Source organism: Pogoniulus pusillus, chromosome 23 (assembly GCF_015220805.1).
Source record: "Pogoniulus pusillus isolate bPogPus1 chromosome 23, bPogPus1.pri, whole genome shotgun sequence".
In the NCBI taxonomy this organism is placed as follows: domain Eukaryota; kingdom Metazoa; phylum Chordata; class Aves; order Piciformes; family Lybiidae; genus Pogoniulus; species Pogoniulus pusillus.
Window position 1 is genome coordinate 7457593 of NC_087286.1, and position 21179 is coordinate 7478771.

At 56.1% G+C, this 21179-nt stretch overlaps 1 protein-coding gene across 1 annotated transcript; it reads left to right on the forward strand.

Annotated features, from left to right (window-relative positions):
• Positions 1-99: 99 nt before the first annotated feature.
• LOC135185520 (uncharacterized) lies at positions 100-15755 on the forward strand. Its single transcript, XM_064162276.1, has 12 exons — positions 100-630; positions 916-1042; positions 2064-2171; positions 2414-2527; positions 3572-4557; positions 6093-6257; positions 6931-7546; positions 7681-7782; positions 8886-8981; positions 10659-10760; positions 10906-11019; positions 13605-15755. The coding sequence occupies exons 1-12, from the start codon at positions 250-252 to the stop codon at positions 14627-14629; spliced, it is 3936 nt and encodes a 1311-aa protein (XP_064018346.1). The 5' UTR covers positions 100-249; the 3' UTR covers positions 14630-15755.
• The last annotated feature ends 5424 nt before the right edge of the window (positions 15756-21179 follow it).

Here is a 21179-nt window from a genome sequence, read left to right on the forward strand (position 1 = left end):
CTGTGCAGGGAAGAACCGGGCCTGGTGTGCTGTGTCTTGGGGAGGGAGGGGAGCACCGGGCCCGGTGTGCTGCGGCCCCCGGGCCAGTAAGGAGGCCGAGCCCGGTGTCCCGCGGCTGGTCGTGACCCAGTTCCCTCTCTCCCCGCCCCCAGCAAAGGGCAGCCCCGGAGGACGCCCAGTGGCTGCCGTGCTGTAGCCCCGCAGAACGCCCAGCAGCAAGCTCGGCTCCGGGCAGAGAGGAGAGCCGGAATGGAGTCCCTGCACCCTCGGAGCTTCTGCTTACCCGAGGCTCTCCCGGGTGCCGCGGGCAAAGCCCCGGGTCCGAGTGGCGCCAGCATCTCTTTGTGGACGGTGGTGGCGGCCGTGCAGGCGATGGAACGGAGCGTGGACGCCCACACCTCGAGGCTGCTCAGCCTGGAGCACCGCGCGGTGACCGCCGAGAAGAAGTACTTGGACTACGAGAAAACGGTGGTGGATTTCGGGAACCAGCTGGAGAGCAAGCTGGCCGTGCTGGGCACCCTGATCCAGGAGTATGGGCAGCTCCAGCGGCGCCTGGAGAACATGGAGAACCTGCTCAAGAACAGGAACTTCTGGATCCTCCGCCTGCCCCCTGGGGGAGAGGTCTCCAAGGTAACAAATGGCTCTTGAAGGGCTTAGGGTTGGGGGCCACAATCACCCACCTCGAGGAGCTCCGACACATCTTAAGGAGCTCCAACATACCCTCCCCGAAGCTCTAGCATACCCTCCTCCAGGAGCTCCAACACCCCCTTGGAGGAGCTGCTTGTGTCATGAAGTCACCCCAAGGCAGGACTTTTTCCTTCTTTCAGTCCTTGATGCACAACAGCAGCAACAGACACGAGGATGTTTCCCAAGGCTTTTGTTGGCTCCAGGTTCTGGATCTGTGTTGTTTTGCAGTTGCAGGCTTTGGTGGAGAGCAAGGTCACATCCTTCTCCCCTCAGGAGTGGGAGGGTCTGGAGAGCTGGCAGAGAGAGCTGTACACCACTGTGCTCAGAGGGAAGAATGAAGCTCTCATCTCTCTGGGTAGGTATTGCTGGGTCCATCAGGCATCAGCACTTCCAAACCAGCACCTCTGTTCTGGGAACCTCTTCCTCTGAGAAGCAGATTTAGTCATGGAATGGCTTGAGTGGGAAGGGACCTTTAAAGCTTAGACTGTCCAACCTCCTAAGGTCAGCAGGGACATCTGCAACTAGAGCAGGCAGGCATCTCCCACCTCTCTGGACGACCTGGGTCAGGGTCTCACCACCCTCAGTCTCAAACATTCCTTCTCTCCAGTCTGAATTTCTCTCTTTGAGTTCAAACCATCACCCCTTGTCCTGTCCCAGCAGCCAGCTCCCTGCTTAGAAGTCTCTTCTCAGCCTTCTGATCAGCCCCTTGAAGCACCAAGGCCACCTTCTCCAGGCTGAACAAGCCTAGCTCTCTCAGCTTGGCCTCACAGCAGAGAGCTTCCAGCTCTCCCAGCATTGCTGTGGCCTGCTCTGGCCTTGCTCCAACGGGTCCTTGACTCTTCTCTGCTGAGGACTCCAGAGATGGACACAGGAGAAACCTGGAGAAGCTGGGGCCTGTTGCTGTCAGCCCAGGTGACTTCCAGCTCCTGTGGTGCCTGGTGCCAGCACAGCATCTTGCCACACAGAGTGTTCCCATGGTCAGCTGCCAGATGTGGAAGCTGCCATCTCCCAGATGCCAGACTGGTTTTGGTTGGAAGAGACCTTTGAGATTATGGAGTCTAACCATGAACCCAGCACTGCCAGGGCATCACTAAACCATGGCCTTAAGCACCGCATCTCCATGGCTCTGAAGCCCCTCCAGGGCTGGGGACTCCACCAGGCCCTGACTGCCCTTTTGTAGAAGAAGTTGTTCCTCATGTCCAAGCAAAACCTCCTTTGGTGCAACTTGAGGCCATTTCCTCTTCTCCTCTTACTTGTTCCTTATGTTGTGGTCAGCAGAGCTGGCCTCAGGAGCACAGATGAGTCTCTTCTTCCCCTTGGACACGGTGAGTATTTAGATGCAGCACAGAAACTTTCATGTTTCTGTTCCTCCACAGATGATGCAATCTCCAAACCCGAGCTCCTGACCCAGCTTCAGAGGGTAGAAACTCCCTGCAACGAGGATGAGACAGCTTCAGGAGAAGCTCTGGCAGCACCAACTGCAGGTAAGAGACAAATCAGATTTTGTCGTGAGGGTGCTGGAGCACTGTCCCAGGCTGCCCAGAGAGGTTGTGGAGTCTCTTTGTGTGGAGAAATTACAACCCCTCCCCCCAGCCATTGTGATCCTGGGCCAGCTGCTGTGGGTGCCTCTGCTTTAGTGGCAGGGTCGAGTTGGATATCTCCAGAAGTCCCTATGCTGGGATTCAGGGATTCTGCTGAGAAAGCCACTAAAGCCTCTTTGCCTCAGCAGCCCACAGCTTGCCAGAGCTGAGCTCTGTGGATGGCGTGAAGCAGGAGGACAAGCCATGTGTGGAGGAGCGAGAAGCCATGGAGGTTGTGGAGCTCACCGAGCTCAGCGTGGGTGAGTTCTGAGCAATCCCACGGTGCCCTGTGCAGCTGGAGGTGCTGGAAGCCCCCTCACTGTGGGACAGCATGTGCCAAGACATGGGAATGAGGAGGGGCAGGTGCACCCCTCGTAGCCGCCACTGCTGTTGTGGTTTTAGAGGTGGATCCTTTTGTGCTGCCAACTCTGATGGTACCACAGCAGGCCACAGCCTGGGTCTTCAAGGTACAAGGATTGTCCCTTGGACTGGGCACTGGTAAGACCACACCTCAAATCCTGGGGTCAGTTTTGGGCCCCTCACTCCAAGAAGGACATTGAGGGTCTGGAGCAATGCCAGAAAAGGGCCACAAAGCTGGTGAAGTGCCTGGAGAACAAGTCTGTGAGGAGCAGCTGAGGGAGCTGGGATTGTTGAGCCTGGAACAAAGGAGGCTGAGGGGAGACCTTCTGGCTCTCTGCAGCTCCCTGAAAGGAGGCTGGATCCGTGTGGATGTTGGTCTCTTCTCCCAAGGAACAAGTGACAGAACAAGAGGATATTGTTCCTGATGCCCAGCCTAAATTTCTCCTGGGGCACATGGAGGACAATTTCTTGCACTTGAGGGTTGTTAGGGCCTGGACCATGCTTCCCAGGGCAGTGATGGAGTTTCCATCCCTGGAGGGGTTTCAAAGCCATGCAGATGTAGTGCTGAGTGGTGCCCTGGCAGTGCTGGGTTCATGGTTGGACTCCATGAGCTTAAAGGTCTCTTCTATCAACCCAGCACAGCCACGAGTCTCAGTGCTTAGAAGGAAGGCGGCTGGAGATGGGTTTGGAAGCTGCTGAACTCTGCACTCTGAGAAAGGCACCGCTTCCTTCTGCCCCCTGCCTCCCACAGCTGACTCCCAAGAGACGTGTCCCAGTGCTTCTGGCCTGTGTTGTCCCTCTTGCTCTTCCAGCTGGCTGCTGCTGTGTGACACAGCCACCCGCAGCACTCTCTGAGTCGGACAGATGGGGGGGGAAGGAGTGGGGGGGATTTCAGAGGCCCCTTGTTTCACCCCACTGAATGTGCCTTTTGTTGCTCTTGGCAGTGCCGGTAGAGGAGGTGATAACTTTCAAAGTGGAGCAGCAGGACACCGAGGAATGTTCCCACAGCTCGGAGCCCCCTGTGGCAGAGGAGCTGCTGTTCCAGGTTCCCAGCGGGGCGCTGCCTTTCCATCATCAGAACAGCTCTCCCGTGGAGCAGGGAAACCAGAACATGAGCAGACTGCTCTCATCCACACCAGGGGAAGAGGACCTCGGTGACAGCAACGCTGTCATCTTCTGCAGGCAGAACGGTCCCAGCAAGAGGCCTCGCTCGTGTGCGGTGGGTGGGAAGGGCTCCTCTCTGAGCAAGGCGTGGATGGCTCACCAGGAGAGCCACGGCACGCAGTGGGGCAGCGAGCACGCTGGCGATGAGGAGGGCTTCCTGCAGCAGCAGCAGCATGTCCTGACCCTTGCAGAAGGCAGGACCCACATGGAGAACGGGGCCCTCCTGCAAGATGTGATCCGCATGGATGGTGAGACCCAGATGGAGAGCGGGGCCTTTGCGAAAGGCAGGACCCACTTAGGAGAGAGGACTCAGGTGTCTATGGAGAGGTTCAAGCAGGCCCAGAACTCAAAAACCCATGCCAGTGTCCCAGCCCTGGACATGTCCAGCAACCTCAGGTGCATGAAAAGTGTCAGCAACATCAGCTGCAAGGCAGGTCGGAGGCTTCAGCGACAGGGCAGGACTTACAAGTGTGACAAGTGCCAGGAGTGCTTCTCTGAGAAGAAGACGCTCATCGTTCACCAGCGCGTCCACTCGGGGCGCAAAGGAGGGGTCCTCTGGTGCCCATACTGTGGGAAGACCTTCAGCCACCCCTCCAACCTGATCAGGCACCAGCGCATCCACACCGGGGAGAGGCCATACCAGTGCCCCGAGTGCCCAAAGCGCTTCACCCAGAAGCAGCACCTCCTGCAGCATGAGAAGATCCACCTGCGCCAGAGGGGCTGCCTGGTCACGCAGAGCATGAGGCAGGCAGCACTACACAGCTTCTAGGCAGCCCTGCAGCCCTGGAAGAAGGAGGGGAGGGTCCATGGCAGGTCCGAGGAGAGAATTAGGATTGTCCTTGTCAACACTGCCCATTTCTTTGGCCACACAACCTCATACTGCCCTCAGAACCTCATGACCTGCCCAGAAACCTCTGCAGAATAAAAGTGGTTTGGGCCTCTCCAGGTTTTGAGTCAAGTTGTTTGAACTGGTTCCAGTGAGGTTGGGTTGGTTTTGAAGTTCTTGTTTGCCTGGAGTTAATTCTTGTCTAGACCCCTTGATCAAGGTCTGCTGTTCAGCCTCATGGGTGAGTTTGAGGTGCATCTTCACAGAAGACTCCAGGCCACTAGGCACAGGTACCAGGCGAGGCCTCATTGGCACATGCCTCCTTTGCCAAGGAGGAGCAGCCAGCTGGTTCCCAGCTCTCTCCTCACATTGCCACAGGGCCAGATGGTGTTTCCCACAGGAAGTCAGAGATGGAAAAGATTGATTTGGTTCATAAAATTCTGAAATCTGTTAGGCTGGAGCAGAGACCAGCCCCCACCTGGCTCCAGCCTCCTTTCAGGGAGTTGCAGAGAGCCAGAAGGTCTCCCCTCAGCCTCCTTTGTTCCAGGCTCAACAGCCCCAGCTCCCTCAGCTGCTCCTCACCAGCCCTGTTCTCCAGACCCTTCAGCAGCTTTGTTGTCCTTCTCTGGCACTACTCCAGCCTCTCAATGTTCTCCTTGCAGTGAGGGTCTCAAAACTGTCCCCAGGACTCAAGGGGTGGCCTCACCAATGCCCAGTCCTGGGGGACGATCCCTGGCCTGGTCCTGTTGGCCACATTATTGCTGATCCAGGATGGAATGCTGGTGGCCTTCTTGGTCACTTGGACACATGCTGGCTCATCTTCAGCTTCTGCCACTGACACCCTCAGGTCTTTTTGCTCTGGGCAGTTTCCAGCCACTCTGCCCCCACCCTGGAGTGTAATGTCACCCAAATTTCTTGCCACATTTCTACAAGACTTCTAGTGGAACTGCGTGGGGAGAGACCTGGTCCTCCCAGGCTGAAGTGGATTTTGGGGTGACTTTTTGCTGACATTTACTCTTCTTTTCTTTGTATTTCATTATTGCCTTCATCCCCCTCCCCCTGGGAGCTTGGGATATGGTTGTTTTTTGTTCCTGGGCATCAGCTTTCATCATAGCCCAAATCAGTAAGAAAAAAACCCTCCCAGTGTTTAGCAGATTGTCCAAAACCATGGTGCAGCTTCAGCTTTGGCCTGTTTTCAACCTGCTCGTTGTTTTCCTCATCACTAATTGAGCTTTAGAAACCACTCTGCCGCTTCCAGGTCCCAAAGTGTCTCTCAAGGGAGGGTGCAGGTGGCTGGCTCATCCCCATGGCAACAGAAATGTTCCTCTGGCTGCTGTGGAAGATGTATTAGGGTGGAAACTCCTTTGGCCAAGGAGAGAGATCTCTTTCCAGGTCTGCTATCAGCAAAGCATAGGTCAGGAACTCTCCTGTGCTGTTTGCAGAGCTGTTGAAGCTAATTTGGTTCTTGCCCACAGACTGAGGTGAATCTCTCTGCACCCACCTCTGGGGAGCTCACAGACGCCCGTGTGCTGAAGCATCTTCAGCCAAGGTTGTTCCTGGTGCCACCTCATCCTCATGCTGTCGAGGTCTTTAATATCTCAGCTCTTGAGTGCACATGTGGTGAGCCCCTCTCCGTGCAGGTATCCATATATTTTCCCAGATCAGAGATCTGTGAGGACAGAGGCGTTCATGTTCTGTCCCGTCTCGTCATTTGGTGGCAACAAAGCACTGAACAGTGACTGGTTCTGCTTTGCTGTGCTCAAAGAGAGTCCCTTGGCAGTTGGCATTTGGTGCCCAGAGGAGTCTAAGTCTTTCCTGATGAGCAGGTAAATTAATCATCTCTCCAGTGGAGTCCTGCTGACTTGTTAGACTGTGAGCCCATAAGCAGGAAACTGGTTTCTCTCCTATACCACACCAGTTAAACTTGCAGCAGGAGGTACCTGAGTTTTAGCGACGTTCAACGTGAGCTCTATCTCCAGCCAGGATGTAAAGCAGCTCATGGTCCAGCTGCCGCCCTGCAGGCAGATCACCTGCATCCTCACAGCTCCGGGGAATGAGTCCTTCCAGCTCTGTGGGGATCTCTGAGCCCTCGTAGCTCTGGGGAGATGCTGAGCCCTTTGAGAGGATCCAAGTCCCCCGTGGCTCTGAGTGGATGCTGTGTTCCTCATAGCTCTGAGGATCCTGATCCCTCGTGATTCTGAGGTGATCCTTGATCCTCCCCAGCTCTGAGGGGGCCCCAAGCTCTCCTGGCTCTGGGACGATGCTCAATCCATGCCGGCTCTCACAAGGTGCTTAGCCCTGGCTCTGCGACAGTCCCCGATCCCCGCCCCGAGTGCGGGACGATCCTCGCTCCCTCCCGGCCCCGCCCCGCCACCAGGGGGCGCCGCAGTGCGTGCCGCGGGGCTGCGCCAGGGGGCGCTGTGGGACCGGAGCGCGGCGGGGCCGGGCTGGGGCTGGGCCGGGGCTGGGTCGGTGTCAGCGGCGCCGGGGCCAGGTTCGGCGGGATCGGTTTGGATCGACGGGGCCGGGTCGGGATCGGCGGGCATGGCCGGACCCCGTGTCGGGCAGGCGGAGGCGGTGGCGGCGCGGCTGCTCCGGTTGGAAGCCCGGTTGGCGCGGGCGGAACGGCAGCTGCGGGCCGCCCTGGCTCTGCGGGGCCGGCTCCAAGCGCTGGAGCGGCGGTTGGAGAACAGCGGCGGCGGCGGCGGCAGCGGCAGCGGCGGCGGCGGCGGCGGGGCGGCCCCGCGGGTTGCGGCGAGGCGCGGCCCCGGGCGGGAGGCGGCGCGGCCCCGGGCGGCGCGGGGCCCGGTGAGCCTGGAGGACGTGTGGGTGCAGTTCGGGCAGCGCGAGTGGCGGGCACTGCGCGGCTGGCAGCGCGCCCTGAACCGGGCCGTGCTCCGCAGCAACCCCCGACCGCTGTTGCCCCCCGGTAAGGGTCTGGCGAGGCGGGCGAGTGGCCGGGGCGGGAGGTGGGCAGCGGGAAGGGCCCCCGATGTATCCCCACCCCCCCACCCCTACGTGCCAGGAGTCCCCGGCTGCTCCTCACTCACCTCCCCCCCGCAGAGCCTGGCACCCCCAGACGTGATGCCCGGGCCCGATGGGAAGATGGGAACCAGCCCTGCGAGGATGAGAACGAGAGAGGTGACCCTGTGGAGAGTGGCAGCGGTGAGTGGCGTCGGGACAGGCAGGCTGTGGGGACATGGATGGCCAAAAGCCTGCCAGCTGGGCTCTTCTGGGGGCATGGGCCCCTCTCCAGGCTGCTCGCGGTGTGGAGTGGGGTCTTACAAAGGTGGTTGCTGGGCATCTCTTCCCTTCCAGTCCTAATGGTTTTAACCGCAGAGAGATGTAGGCTGGGAAGGAGGAAGGAATATTTGGCACTGATGGTGCTGAGACCTGGGCTCTGGTTGCTCATAGAGGTGAGAGATGCCCCATCCCCGGCATCATTCCAGGCCAGGATGTTTAGGGATCTCAGCAACCTGCTCTAGCTGCAGATGTCCCTGCTGACTGCAGGGGGGTAGTAAAGGTCCCTTCCAACCCAAACCATTCCATGATTCCACCAGCACACTCCATCAAAAGACTCCTCTTCCTTTCTGGTTGCTGAGCTGCCTGCCGTGGCACGAGTCAGGCCTTCTGTCCCCCTGCAGTTGGGCCATAGCTGCATTGCCAGGCAAAGGAGGGTGACATTTGGTTTCCCAGTCTGGAGGCTGGCTGCAAGAGGCATTTCTTTTCTGTTGCTGGAACATCCCTGGTCTCACATGTGAATTGTTCTTCCAGTTCTCTGACGGCACTGTGGAGGCACAAAGGTCACATGCAGAGCATGAACCCATCAGCTTTGCCTTGGTTTTCACTCTTTTGTGGATGTGTTTCATCACTAATCCTCACTGCTGTGTTTCTGCTGGGTTGCAAGTGAGGTGTGTCTCACTAAGGGGGACTGAAAAGGGCATGGCAAAGAGAAACAAAATTCCAGGAGGAGAATTCAAGTGGCACTCTACTTTTTGGGGACCTTGTAGAACATCTTTTCCCTTGCTGATGGACACCACAACAAAGTGGTCTTTCCGCTTGCATGACAGTTTGGGTGTGTTTCTAAGGCTCAAACATCTGCTGAGGGGTATGCCAGGTGATTCAGGTCTGTTTAAGAGACCTTGGTGAGAGAGAAGTGCAACTGAGGTGAGGTTTTCTCCAGAACTCAGCCGCAGTGCCTGGGATGGGTTGAGAACTGGAATTAGTTTGGTGTGTGCAATTAAACCAACACTGGTTCCTGTTAACAGAAGACAGCATAATCCATATTAAGCAAGAGGAAGAGTTGTGTGCTGCAGAGCAGCAGCAGGAGGAGGCTGGAGAAGCTCCTGAAGAGCCCTGCCCGGGTGAGTAACCGCATACCTCGGAGCCAGAAGGAAACAGAGGATTAAATTCCAAGAGGTTGGGGTTAGTTTTTTTTCCACCTCCTGTCCTCTGTTCCAAATCTTTTATGAAAAGCTCACAGCTTTGGAACAGATTCACTGCCAGCCCTGACGGGTAAGGGCTGGTGTTGCCTCATTCCCTGCTCACAGCCATTTTGGGGCGTGCTGAGGCTGTGGCTGGTTCCATGAAGCAGTTTGGAATAGGAAATCATTTGGTCTCCTCTAAATTCCCTCCTTTGCTTCTCTCAGGTTGATAGCTTGCAGCTGATGAGATACCTAGTGCAAAGGGAGGCACTTAGTCACTTTTTGGGGCCCGTGGCTTAACTTGGAGGAGGTAAAATGTCAGTTCTGTGGTTGGTGCCATGTGATGGGGTGGAGGCAGGACTCTGCCAGCATTTTCTGGCTCCAGGGGAATTGGAATGGCTGTGGCAGCTCCTCAGCTCCACACCCCCTGCAGACATCTCTTGCAGTGCTGCAGCACCTCTCTTCCTGCATATCCTTGAATCCCAGCTTGGCAGGGGTTGGAAGGGACCTCTGGAGATCATCCAGTCTAACTGCCCCTCCTAAAGCAGGGGCACCCACAGCAGTTTCCCCAAGATCACAATGCCCAGGGAAGGGTGGAATCTCTCCAGGCAAGCAGACTCCACAACCTCTCTGGGCAGTGTGGGACAGGGCTCCAGCACCCTCACAACAAAGAACTTTCTCCTCCTGTTCAGGTGGAACATCCTGGGCTCCAGTTTGTGCCCGTTGCCCATTGTCCTGTCACTGGCTCCCACCCTTTAGCTCTCCCTGAGCATTTATCAGATCCCCTCTGGGTCTGCTCTTCTCTAGGCTCAACGTCCCCAGGGCTCTCAGCCTTTCCTCCTCACAGAGCTGCTCCAGGCCCCACAGCAGCTTCCCAGCCTCCACTGGACTTTCTCCAGTAATTCCCTGTCTCTCTTGAACTGAGGAGCCCAGAACTGGACCCAAAATTCCAGATGCCTCAGTAGGGCAGGGTAGAGGGTGAGGAGAACCTCCTTCAACCTGCTGCCCACGGTCTTCTTCATGCCCCCAGGATACGGTTTGCTTTCTTGGCCACAAGGGCACATTGCTGGCTCACGGTGTACTTGCTGTCCCTCAGCACTTCCAGGTCCTTTACAGAGCTGTTTCCCATCTGGTCAGCTCCTCACCAGAGGATTGTCCTTCCCGGAGGCAGGATCCCACACTTGCCCTTGTTTAACGTCACGAGATACCAGAGGCCTCAGGTTGCCTTTTTCCTCCTCCCTTCTCTTCCCTGGATTTTCTAGCAAGCACGGTGGATGCTGCTGCTGTGTGAGGAGGCTGCACAGCATGGGGACCTGTTCTGTGCCTTCTCACTGAGTGGCACCTCTTTGTGTGACAAATACACTGTTCTCCTTTGTGCCTGGCTGTCCTTCCTCTTCACACAGAGCAGCTGCTCTGCCTGTTTGCTCCACTGTGATTTCACCTGGCTTCCAGTGTCTAGAACTGGGATTTTTAGACCTTTCCTTTAGGTTTCATTAAGAACTTGGGTTCCTGGGAGCTTGTTCTGGGGGAGTACAAACCCCAAAACATGAGCAGGCTTCACCCGTGTGAGATCCTGAGCTTAGGAGGTTATGAGACACTCTCCATTTTCTTCTCCAGCAGAACAAACATTTTATGAGCCTGAGGCTCCATGTCAGAGCAAGCAAGACAAAGAGACATGTGCTGAGGAGGGCGAGGACCTCCCGAGGGACCCTGAGGCAGGTGAGCATTCCCTGGCAGAAGTTCCTGCTGCAGGAATGATCCCTTTCAGTGTGGTGGCTTCCAGCACTTTCCTTATCCCTCTGAACTTCTCAGTTTTCCATCTTCGGCCTCTTTCTCATCTGTGTCAAATCCTTCTCCCCAGCAGGGTTCCAGCCCTACCCAACCCACGTTTTATCATGGATTAAACAAGAGGAGGAGCCACGGTGCCCTGAACCACAAGGCTTGGAGAAGGAAGAAACCTCTGCAGATGCAAGTGCAGGTTAGTGGTGGATTTTAGCAGAGATTTCTGAGGCACTGCATCTAATTTGGAGTCTTTTGTGATGCTCTATTAAATGTCACAACCTTATCACTGAAGCCATGGAGGAACTAGAACAGACCTCAGTCTGCTACTTAAGAGTTGGTCACCAAAATGTCAGCTTCTGCCAGCTGAAGGGGCTCCCAAAACTGTCTGAGGTGCTGCTTTGGGTTGTGCTTGAGCTTTATGGATCAGATTTGGGCTTCCAGCTGACTTTTGCTGTGTCTAAAACTGGTACCAGGGAAAGCTTTGCTTTCCCCAAGCAGTAGAAGTGCCCTACAGGAACAAAGAGGAGGCAGCTTTAAAGCACAGCACTTTGAGGGCATGCTGTGTGGGGGTTTTGGTGTGCTGACACTTACTCAAAGGAGGTTTAATGACCATACAGAGCAGCATCATGCTTGAGGTGGAGTTAATGGAGGGAGATCAGTAGAATCATAGAGTTAGTGTGCAGATTTGGATGGAGGTGTTAATTAAACACAGTCTCCTTGGCCACAACCTGAGGCTGCTTGTGCAGCACTCAAGTGGGTTAACTGAGGAGGGGGTGCAGAGGAGCATTTTGGGTGGGAATTGGTAGTCTGGAATTCCTTCACTTCGAGTTATTTAAACATTCCTGGCACCTGATGAAGTTGCTGTAGAGGAGATCAAGGGATAAACTCTCACGTGCATGGGAATGCTGACAGGGAAGGATTTGGCCATCTAGATCATTGCCATGAGGTAAGGCTGGATCAGCTTCACCTAACTCCTTCCCCAGAAAAGACCTCTTACAGCTGCTCTGAGGGAGTTTACAGGGTGGGCTTCTCAGCCAACTAATCTGTTACAGACCTTCCAGTCTGTGCTTAGGCACAACCTGGAGTTTCTGGGGCAAGAAAACATGCCTAGACAGTGACTGCAGAGTAACCTTTTCCATCCAGGCTTTAGCCTGGCCTGTGGTAACATGTTTTTGTGCTAATGCTAAAGAAATAATTGCTCAGGAGGTTTATGCAGCACAGATAACTTTGGACTGGGCTGGTTGGTGCTGCTGAGAGACGTTACAGTCCTTCCTGATAGACACAGGCTGCCCAGGGCAGTGGTGGAGTCTCCACCCCTGGAGGAGTTTCAAAGCCATGTAGATGTGGTGCTGAGGGCCATGGTTTAGTGTTGACCTGGTAGTGATGGGTTCATGGTTGGACTCCATGATGTTAAAGGTTTCTTCCAACCCAAACCATTCTGTGATGCTCAGTGGAGTCTTTCTGCAGCTCTCAGATGTTGGAAGAGTTGCAGGTCCTGAGGGGAGAGAAAAAACAGGGAGTGTTGCAGACCTGGGCTGAAAAGCACTGGTGGAAATCATTGGGAAAGGAAACACTGAGGATTTGTCACAGGAAACAGGAATCCCAGAAAGATGGAATTTGCAGGTCAGCAGAACAGTTGGTCCAATGGCACGTCAGAGAATCACAGAGTGGTTTGGGTTGAAAGGGACCTTTAAAGCTCATCTAGTCCAGCCCCCTGCAGTCAGCAGGGACATCTGCAGCTAGAGCAGGTTGCTCAGAGTCCCACACAACCTGACCTGGGATGGGGCCAGGGATGGGGCAACTTCTGCCTCTCTGGGCAACCCTGGCCAGGGTCTCACCACGCTCAGCATCAAAAATGTATTCCCTACAGCTGTGCCAGTATAGCTCAGGTGACAGGTCCCCTTTTGGGAGGGGATGGAAGCCCAGGCTGTGTAGACAACTGTCCATGCAGAAGGGGTTCAGACACCCACACTGAGCTGAGCTGGCCCCGGTGCCTCAGCTTGGATTTTCTCCAGGTCCTCACTGGAGTATCCAGGGAGCAGCTGACCACACTGAGGTGAGACAGTGCTCAGCCAGGGAGCTGAGACCTCACATTTCACACAACTGAATCAGACACTGTGTGAGGGAATTTTTGTGTAGATTAGAGAAAGGGAATAAAAAGATTACTGGAGAGAGTCCAGTGGAGGCTGGGAAGCTGCTGAGGGGCCTGGAGCATCTCTGTGAGGAGGAAAGGCTGAGAGTCCTGGGGCTGTTGAACCTGGAGAAGGACAGACCCAGAGGGGATCTGATGATCAATGCTCCAAACGAACTAAAGGGTCTGGGGCAAGAGGCTGGGGCCAGACTCTTGTCAGTGGTGCCCAGTGGCAGGACAAGGGGCAATAGGCACAAACTGGAACCCAGGAGGTTCCATCTGAACACAAGGAGAAGCTACTTCGGTGTGAGGATGCTGGAGCCCTATCCCAGGCTGCCCAGAGAGATGTGGAGAGATTCCACACCCCTCCCTGGGCATCGTGATAATGGGCAAGCTGCTGTGGGTGCCCTGCTTTAGCAGTGGGAGTGGACTGGATGACCTCCAGAGGTCCCTTCCAACTGCCCCCCATGCTGGAATTCAGGAATCTATTTGCATGAAGGTTTGCTTTCAGTAGAACACTGGTGCTTGTTCCCCTCTCAGTATTAAAGCCTTCTGTTGCATTTATTTTGCTTGTTAGTGTGGCTTGGCTGTAGGTTCTGAGGGATCCTCTTCAGCAGCTTCCTTAATTGATTCTGAAATCTGTGTTTCAGTGCACAATGAAAACAAAAAACCAGACCCTCCAGCGGATTGCTTTGAAAGCACAACCTGTGACTCAGAGCTACCAGGAAGAGCTGGAGAGAAGTTTCCCAAGGATCCTAGCCCTGGAGTGACTTGGGATGGTCAGTGGAATTCAGAAATGATGGAAACAACCACCACTGGGAGCAGCCTTGGGGGCGACATTCGGTATGACCGAGGGTTTGCTGAGCAGTTGGATTTCTTTAGCACTCAGGAAAACATCACTGGGAAGAGACCCTGCACGTACAGCAGATGTGAGAGGAGCTCCGGCCAGCAGGAGCATCTCCAGCCTCCCACCATGGGAGCCCGAGAAGGGGAGACATTTCCAGGCCCCACATGTGAGAGGAGTCTCAGTGAAAGGGTTTTCCACCTGCTGCACCCCCAACCATGTGCTCCAGGGGAGAAGGACATGGGGCTGGGGGTTGCTGCTGCCTCTTGTGAGGGGCTGCAACCGGTGCGTGGCCAGACCCCTGTGGACAGAGCCAGGCTTGCTGCCCACGACGGCCTGAGCGCAGAGGAGCAGCCGTCTGTAGAAGGAGAGGAAAACTTCCCAGTGGAGAACCCGTTAGCCAGCCCCTGTTGGGATCACCCACCGGATAAACCGGAGGGGTGCACGCGGTGCCGGCAGCACCTGGCACCCCGGGGCAGCCCAGTGAGCCAGCAGCAGGGCCAGGGCAGGGGCAAGTCCTACATCTGCAGTGACTGTGGGAAAAGCTTCGTTTGCCATTCGTGGCTCGTTAGGCACCAGATGACTCACACGGATGAGAGGCCCTACAAGTGCTCCGAGTGTGACAAAAGCTACAGGAGAAAGGATTACCTCCTGAACCACCAGCGGCGGCACTCGGGAGAGGGCCTTTTCCAGTGCCCGCTCTGCAGGAAGAGGTTTGTGCTCAGGAGGAGTTTCATGAAGCATCAGGAAAGCCACGTTCAAGAAACACACCTGACATTGGCTGGTTGGCCCTGCACGGAGATCAGGGGGTCTGTGATGCACTCCATATAGAAACACCCACCCAGGCGGGGGTCTCACAGCCCCCTTGGCCCTTGCCTTTGCTGGGCTGGAGGCAGGCTTGTGGCAGGATCCCCCCAGCTCTGCGCTGGACCGTGAGTGGGAGGAGGGAGGCTGCCCAACGGCCATCCTGAGGCCCTTCACAGGCAACGGGGGAAGGCTGATGAGGTTATTTTCCACTGCAGAGCAGTTCAGCGGCTCTCACGGTGGCACTGTGGCAGTGCCTGGTGCTGCAGGGGACGTGGTGGAGCTGTGGAGGAAAGTCTGTGGCACTCAGTCATGAATGCACATGGGAAAGAAATCCACACACGGAACAATCTGTAATGCTTCAAGCTGGAGAAGCCCTCAAACGTCATCCCTGTGCTGCTGAGAGTTCACAGACAGGGCTGAAAACCGAGTGTTGGAGCCACTAATTGTCCATAAACAAGTAAACTGTGTTAGGAAACCCCCTCTGGGTGTGAAATGCTTCCAGAAAGGAAGTGTTGAGCCTGTGGCTGTTTTAAGAAAAGCCTATTCAGGAAGAGGGGAAGCAGAACCTGAGAGGCAGCTGGTTCCCCCAGTTAAATCACAGAGCCTGTGGGGCTCTTGGGCTGCCAAGCTCTGAGGAAGAATTCCTGAAGGCTGGGGTTGTAAGATGAGCCTAGAATGTGGTTTTCATTTTGCATAGCCTTAAAAGTTGTGTTGCACTTAACTTTACCGCCTCGTCCCGGGTCTTCTGCGTTGGTTCAGTGTTCCCAATCCTGTGAAATCAGAACGTTTTAAGTGCTGGATAGATGTTCACCTTCAGAAAGCTGTGGTTTCGCTCGGATTCAGTGTCTCTGAACACTGCTGAGTGCCCGACATGTCGTGACACTGCGAGAAGATGATTCCTTTAGTAATAAAAAGAGTCTGGGCAGAGCATCTGTCACCTCATGGACGGCGCTGAGCCTCGTGGAAAGCAAACGCAGAAGCAGCTGCCGCTGGCTGCGTCAGGCAAGAGCTATTTTGGCTCCTGGGCTGTCAGACCGTCGTGACAAAGGCGGTCAAAGAGCCTTTTCCCGCGCGTGTTTCTGCTTTGCTTCGGATGGCTTTTTGTTGGCTCTTTTCAGAGTATTATTATTTATTAAAATCGCTGGAGAAATGCAGTGGGTTGTTTGAGAGGGAGGAGAGAGAAGATGAGGCAGGTTGAAGCAAGAGGAGAAACTCCAGGACCGCGCCTGCCAGACACCTTTTTTTCACGGCAAACCTTGGCTCTGGAAGTAACCGGCAGTGGAGCAGGGTCATAGACCTGCTCCAGCAGCTCGGAGACAAGTGGAAGGAGCTGGGCTCTCCTCAGCCTTGCCCAGGGCTCGGCCCCGGGGGCAGCTGCCCTGCAAGCAGGGGGAGCCTGACGTCGACTTCGCAGCCGGGCGCGGGTGCTTTGAGGCAGCACAGGCTGCCGGGAGGCCCCGCTGCCGCGGAGGCGCCATGAGGAGCGCCGTCTCCGCGCTCCCGCGCTGGCTGCCTTGGGGCGCGCTGCGCCGTTGCTATGGCAGCGCGGAGGCGCAGGGCTGCATCCCGCACCGCCCCGTGGCGTCACGTCCCGCTCCTCCCAACATCGCTGCCCAATGGACATCAGCCTAACCCTGCCCACGCCGATTGGCTGCGCCGGGCCAGCGATCACCGGCGGAAGGGCGGGGTCGAGCGACAATCGACCAATAGCGAGAAAGGGTGGGCCGGCCCGCTCCACGCGATTGGCTGCTGCCCGGATGATGGGGGGGCTGTGGTGGTGCGCGGGAATATGGCGCCGCGGCGGGGCGGGCTAGTGGCTGTGGGGCGGGAGCGGAGTGCTAGGCGGGATGAGGCGCTCGGGGCTTCTCGCCGGGGCACCGAGGAGAAACCCTTGGACCGGGGTCCCTGAGGAGAGACCTGGGCCTCTGGGGAGGCTTCTGTCTGCGGCAGGGCCGGAGAGGCTGCTGTCAAATTGCTGTGCTGCGGGCGCTAGGATGGCTGTTGCGGGCCACCGGGGCATGGTGCGCAGGCTCCAGAGATGGCCCCCGCACTGCAGGGGAAGTTCAAGCAGAGCGGAGCAAGGGGTAGAACCTCGTCCCTCCAACCTGCTGCCCCTGCCGCCAGAGATCAGCACAGGAGGCTGCTGGGGCTGGGCTGGCAGTGCTCGATGCCAGCTCATACCCAGCTTCTCCCCTCTTCAGCATCCCCATGTCCTCCACAGGGCCAGGCTCCAGGCCTTCGTTCCCAGCCTGGAATTGTGCTTGGGATTGCCCCAACGCAGGTGCAGGACCCTGCATTTGGGCTTGTGGAACCTGAGGAGGTTTACATGGTCCAACTTCTCCAGCCTGTCCAGGTCCCTCTGAGTGGATCCTGTCCCTCAGATGTGTCATCTGCACCATTCAGCTTGGTGTCATCTGTGAATGTGATGTGACTGTCCATGTCATCAACAGAGATGTTAACTAGCACTGGTCCAAATATGGACCCCTGAGGGGCACCACTTACCACTCATCTCCATCTGGGTGTTGAGACATTGACCACCACCCTCTGTGCATGACCATCCAACCAATCCCTTACCCACTGCACAGTCTGCCTATCAAATCCATCTCTCTCCAGTGTAGATGGAGAAGGGCGTTGCTGGAACTGTGTCAAAGGCCTTCCAGAAGTTTGGATAGACACCACCAAGAACTCTTCCACCGATGCTGTCATTTCAGCATGGAAGACTACATGACTGGTCAGGCAGGACTTGCCCTGGCTGAAGCCATGCTGGCTGTCTCCTATCACCTCCTTGTCCTTGTGCCTTAGCAGAGCTTGTAGGAGGACATCTACATAGCAGACGTTACTTTAAATCTGCAGACTAAGGGCCCATTAAGTTGATTTGAGTGATTTTTTCCTTCCAGGTTGGACATTGTCACTCTGAATTGAGGAAGACACATGCTGTGAAAGGGACATGGCTCCTCCTGCCTTCTCCTCCCCATGAGCTCCATGTCTCTGGCAGTGATCTTCATCACTGTGTTTCAGTTCTCCATGTCCTTAGCTCTTTTTGTCCTGAGAATTCAAGGCCAGTTGTATACCAAAGTTGATCCAACCCATCTCCTGGCACATCACTAGTGGGTTTGGTCCCAGTCAGCAGTTTGTGATGGTTCATTGCTCAGCACTGAAGTGTCAGAATGCCACCAGCGGGGTGGAGATGAACAGCACCGTGGCGTTCTATGGCTTCCCCTTACAAACCAAATCTCTCCTGAAGCAGTGGCTTCACAACATGGGCTGGGACATGGGAACTCTGCCCAAGTACCTGTACCTCTGCACGTTTCATTTCAGAGGGATCCCTTTAGAGATAGAAAGAAACATACACCTGCTGAAAGAAGCTGTTTCCAAAAGACTCATTTGGGGTGAAGATGGTTGGAACACCCCAGAGCTTCTGTGGTGGGATGGGTAATAGAACATGAAAATAAATCCAGACTCCAGAACACTTGAGGGTAATTCAAATCCCAGCATGGTGGGGGTTGGAAAGGACCTCTGAGATTACCCAGTCCAACTAACCCTGTTGAAGCAGGGCACCCACAGCAGCCTGCCCAGCATCGCAATGCCGGGGGGGGGGTTGGAATCTCTCCAGACAAGGAGACTCCACAATCTGTCTGGGCAGCCTGGGACAGGGCTCCAGCACCCTCACAACAAAGTAGTTTCTCCTCCTGTTCAGATGGAACCTCCTGGGTTCCTGTCTGTGCCCACTGCCCCGTGTCCTGTCACTGAGCACCACTGATGAGCCTGAAGGATGAGCAGTTTTCTGTCACCTCCACCACTGCTCCATTGGTATTGGACACTCTTGGTGGTGTGGATGTGATTCCTGGTCTGCATGATCTGGGTGCAGTGATGGAGGGTGAGAGGTTCTGCCTTGGCAGAGGAGTTTGAGATCTCTGAGAGTGTTTTGGGATGGATGTGCTGAGCAAAACAAGGAAGAGCAGATAGTGGAAAAGGTTCAGGGATGTGAACTCAGGAGCTGCTGTATCTGTCATGAGTTCTGACACGGTTGTTAATAATCATGAAGTTTGACACTGGTCTAGGTCACCCAGAGAGGTGGGAGATGCTCCATCCTTGGGGCCATTGCAGGTCAGGGTGTTTGGGGCTCTGAACAACTCAGATAAGAGTTGTAGAGTCAAACAAAGAAGGCAAAAAATCTGTAACTTCATGAATCGTTTTCAGGAGGCTCCTGTGCCTGAACTGTGCCATCTGAGAACTGTCAGAACTCAGCAGCAGATCAGCCAAACCCAGTGGAAAGCAGAAGAGAGGATGACTCTCTTGAGGAAGGGGAACCAGATGAATTCAGACTAATCCTGTTTCCTCAGCAAGCCCGTGAGAGAGAAAGACTCCATCCATGCGCAGAATGCCTGCAGAGCTTTGAACTGGAAGCTGGTCTTGTGAAACACCAGCAGAGTCACACTGAAAGGTCTCTGCTGTCCTCATGCATTTGCACAGGCCGTGGAAAGAGCTTTGGCCACCACACAAACTTGATCCGCCACCAGAAAGCTCACACTGGGGACAAGCCCTACAAGTGCACCCAGCGTGACAAAAGCCTCAGGGAAAGACCCAGGCTCACCAATCACTTCAGAACTCACAAGGCTCACATATGATCCCTGTCCCAGAAGCTGTCCCAGGCTTTCCCCACTCTATTATGATAAAATCCCTCCTTGTCCACAGATAATGGTTCATACTCATGTGTGAGCTGGATGGGCTGGAGACGAGTGGAGGAGAATCTCAGAAACTTCAACCAGGGCAAGAGTAGGGTCCTGCCCTTGAGGAGGAATAACTCCCTGCACCAATATAGATGGAGGGTGTCCTGCTGGGAACCAGCTCGAGGGAGGACCTGGGAGTGCTGATGGACAAGCTTGCCATGAGCCAGCAATGTGCCCCTGTAGTGAAGAAGACCAAGGGTGATGGGGGTGGGGCATGAAGAAGAGTGTGGGCAGCAGGCTGAGGGAACTTGGTTCCGAGGCTCCCTCTGGGAGGCCAGGGTGAGAGAGCTGGGGTTCAGTCTGGAGAAGAGAAGGCTTCAGGGAGACCTTCTGGTGGCCTTTCAGTACTCAGCAGGGCTGATTAGGAAGCTGAGGACAGACTTTTGAGCAGAGCCTGTTGTGCCAAGACAAGGGGTGATGGTTTGAACTGAAAGTGGGAGATTCAGACTGGAGAGAAAGGAGAAATGTTTGACACTGAGGGTGGTGGATTAGAGGAACTTTAAATGCCCTTTCTCACCCAAGGCACTCCATGATCCTTTACACATTCGAATCTCCAGCCTGTGTATTTCTTTATTCAGAGCTTTAGGTCTGGTTTCCTCCACAAACATGAAGCTTGCACTGCTCTGTGCTACCATGTCAGGGGCAGCAGTGGTAAGACCCCAGAGTGGGCTCTGAGAAGCAGAAGTAAGGCCAGGATGCAGCATGTGAATCCCAGCACCTTTGTGTGGGCTCCAAATGAAGCTCAGCATCTCTGGGATCCAGATGAATCCCAGCTCCCTGGGGATCCAGCTGAATCCCAGCGTCTCTGTGTGGGTCCAGGTGGATCCCAGCTCCTCTGGGATGGGGAAGGCGCAGGCAGTGATGGGTCAGGGACAGCTCCGTTTTCACTTTGCAATCGCCTCCCCCCTCCTTCCCCAAGTGAGAACAAGCCCCCTCCCGGCCCCGAGCTGCTCTCGGTGTCCCTGTGCCTCTCCCCCCCAGCTTTGCATTCACTCTGAGGGGCTCCCGCAGCCCCCCGACGGCTGCCACCTTTGGACTCCCAGGGGGCGCACCCAGCCCCTAGGGCCTGCTGGGTGCCAACTGCCTCGGCTTAGCCCTCAGGGCTGCAGGACTCTCCCGGGGCGCTAGGCTAGGGGACGGGACGGGTTCAGGGGACCGGAGTCTCCAGCGAAATGGCCGCTCGGGCTTCCGTTACGCCGCGATGCCGTTAACACCCCCGGGCCCGCTGCGGAACCCCCGCCGGAGCCGATCCCCGGAGCGGGGAGGAGTAGGTGCAGGCGGAACCACGACGCTCTCCCTGGGCTCCCACCGGCACCAGCCCCGCAGCTGTCGAACCGAAGGGTCCCGAGGTTGCGATGGGATCCCCCCAGCTCCTGCAGCCCCGTCCCCTCCCCAGCTGCGGGACTGGGACCCCCGGGTGCCGGCAGGGCCGCGGGGTCCGGCTGGGGGGCATCACGGCGACTTGGGACACACGCTGGGCTCGGTGCTGGCGATGCTGGGGCTGGGAGTCACTGCTGGTGCCAGAGCCCGGGCTCGGTGCCGAGACTACTGGTCATGCCGGTGCCCATGGTGCCAGTGCCAGTGTTGATGTTAGGGCCGCGGCTTGGTGCTGGTGCCCACGCTGATACCAGTGCCAACACTGGTGCTGATGCTGGGTGCTGGTACTGGTGCCTGCGCTATTGTTGCTGATACCAGTGCCCGTGATGACACTAGTGCTTGTGCCAGGGTTTGGTGCCAGTGCCAATACCAGTTCTGACGTTGGTGCTGATGCTGATATCCGTAGTGGGGCTTGTTACTGGTGCTGGTGCCCACAATGCTCCTTGTGGTGCCAATACCAGTGGTCG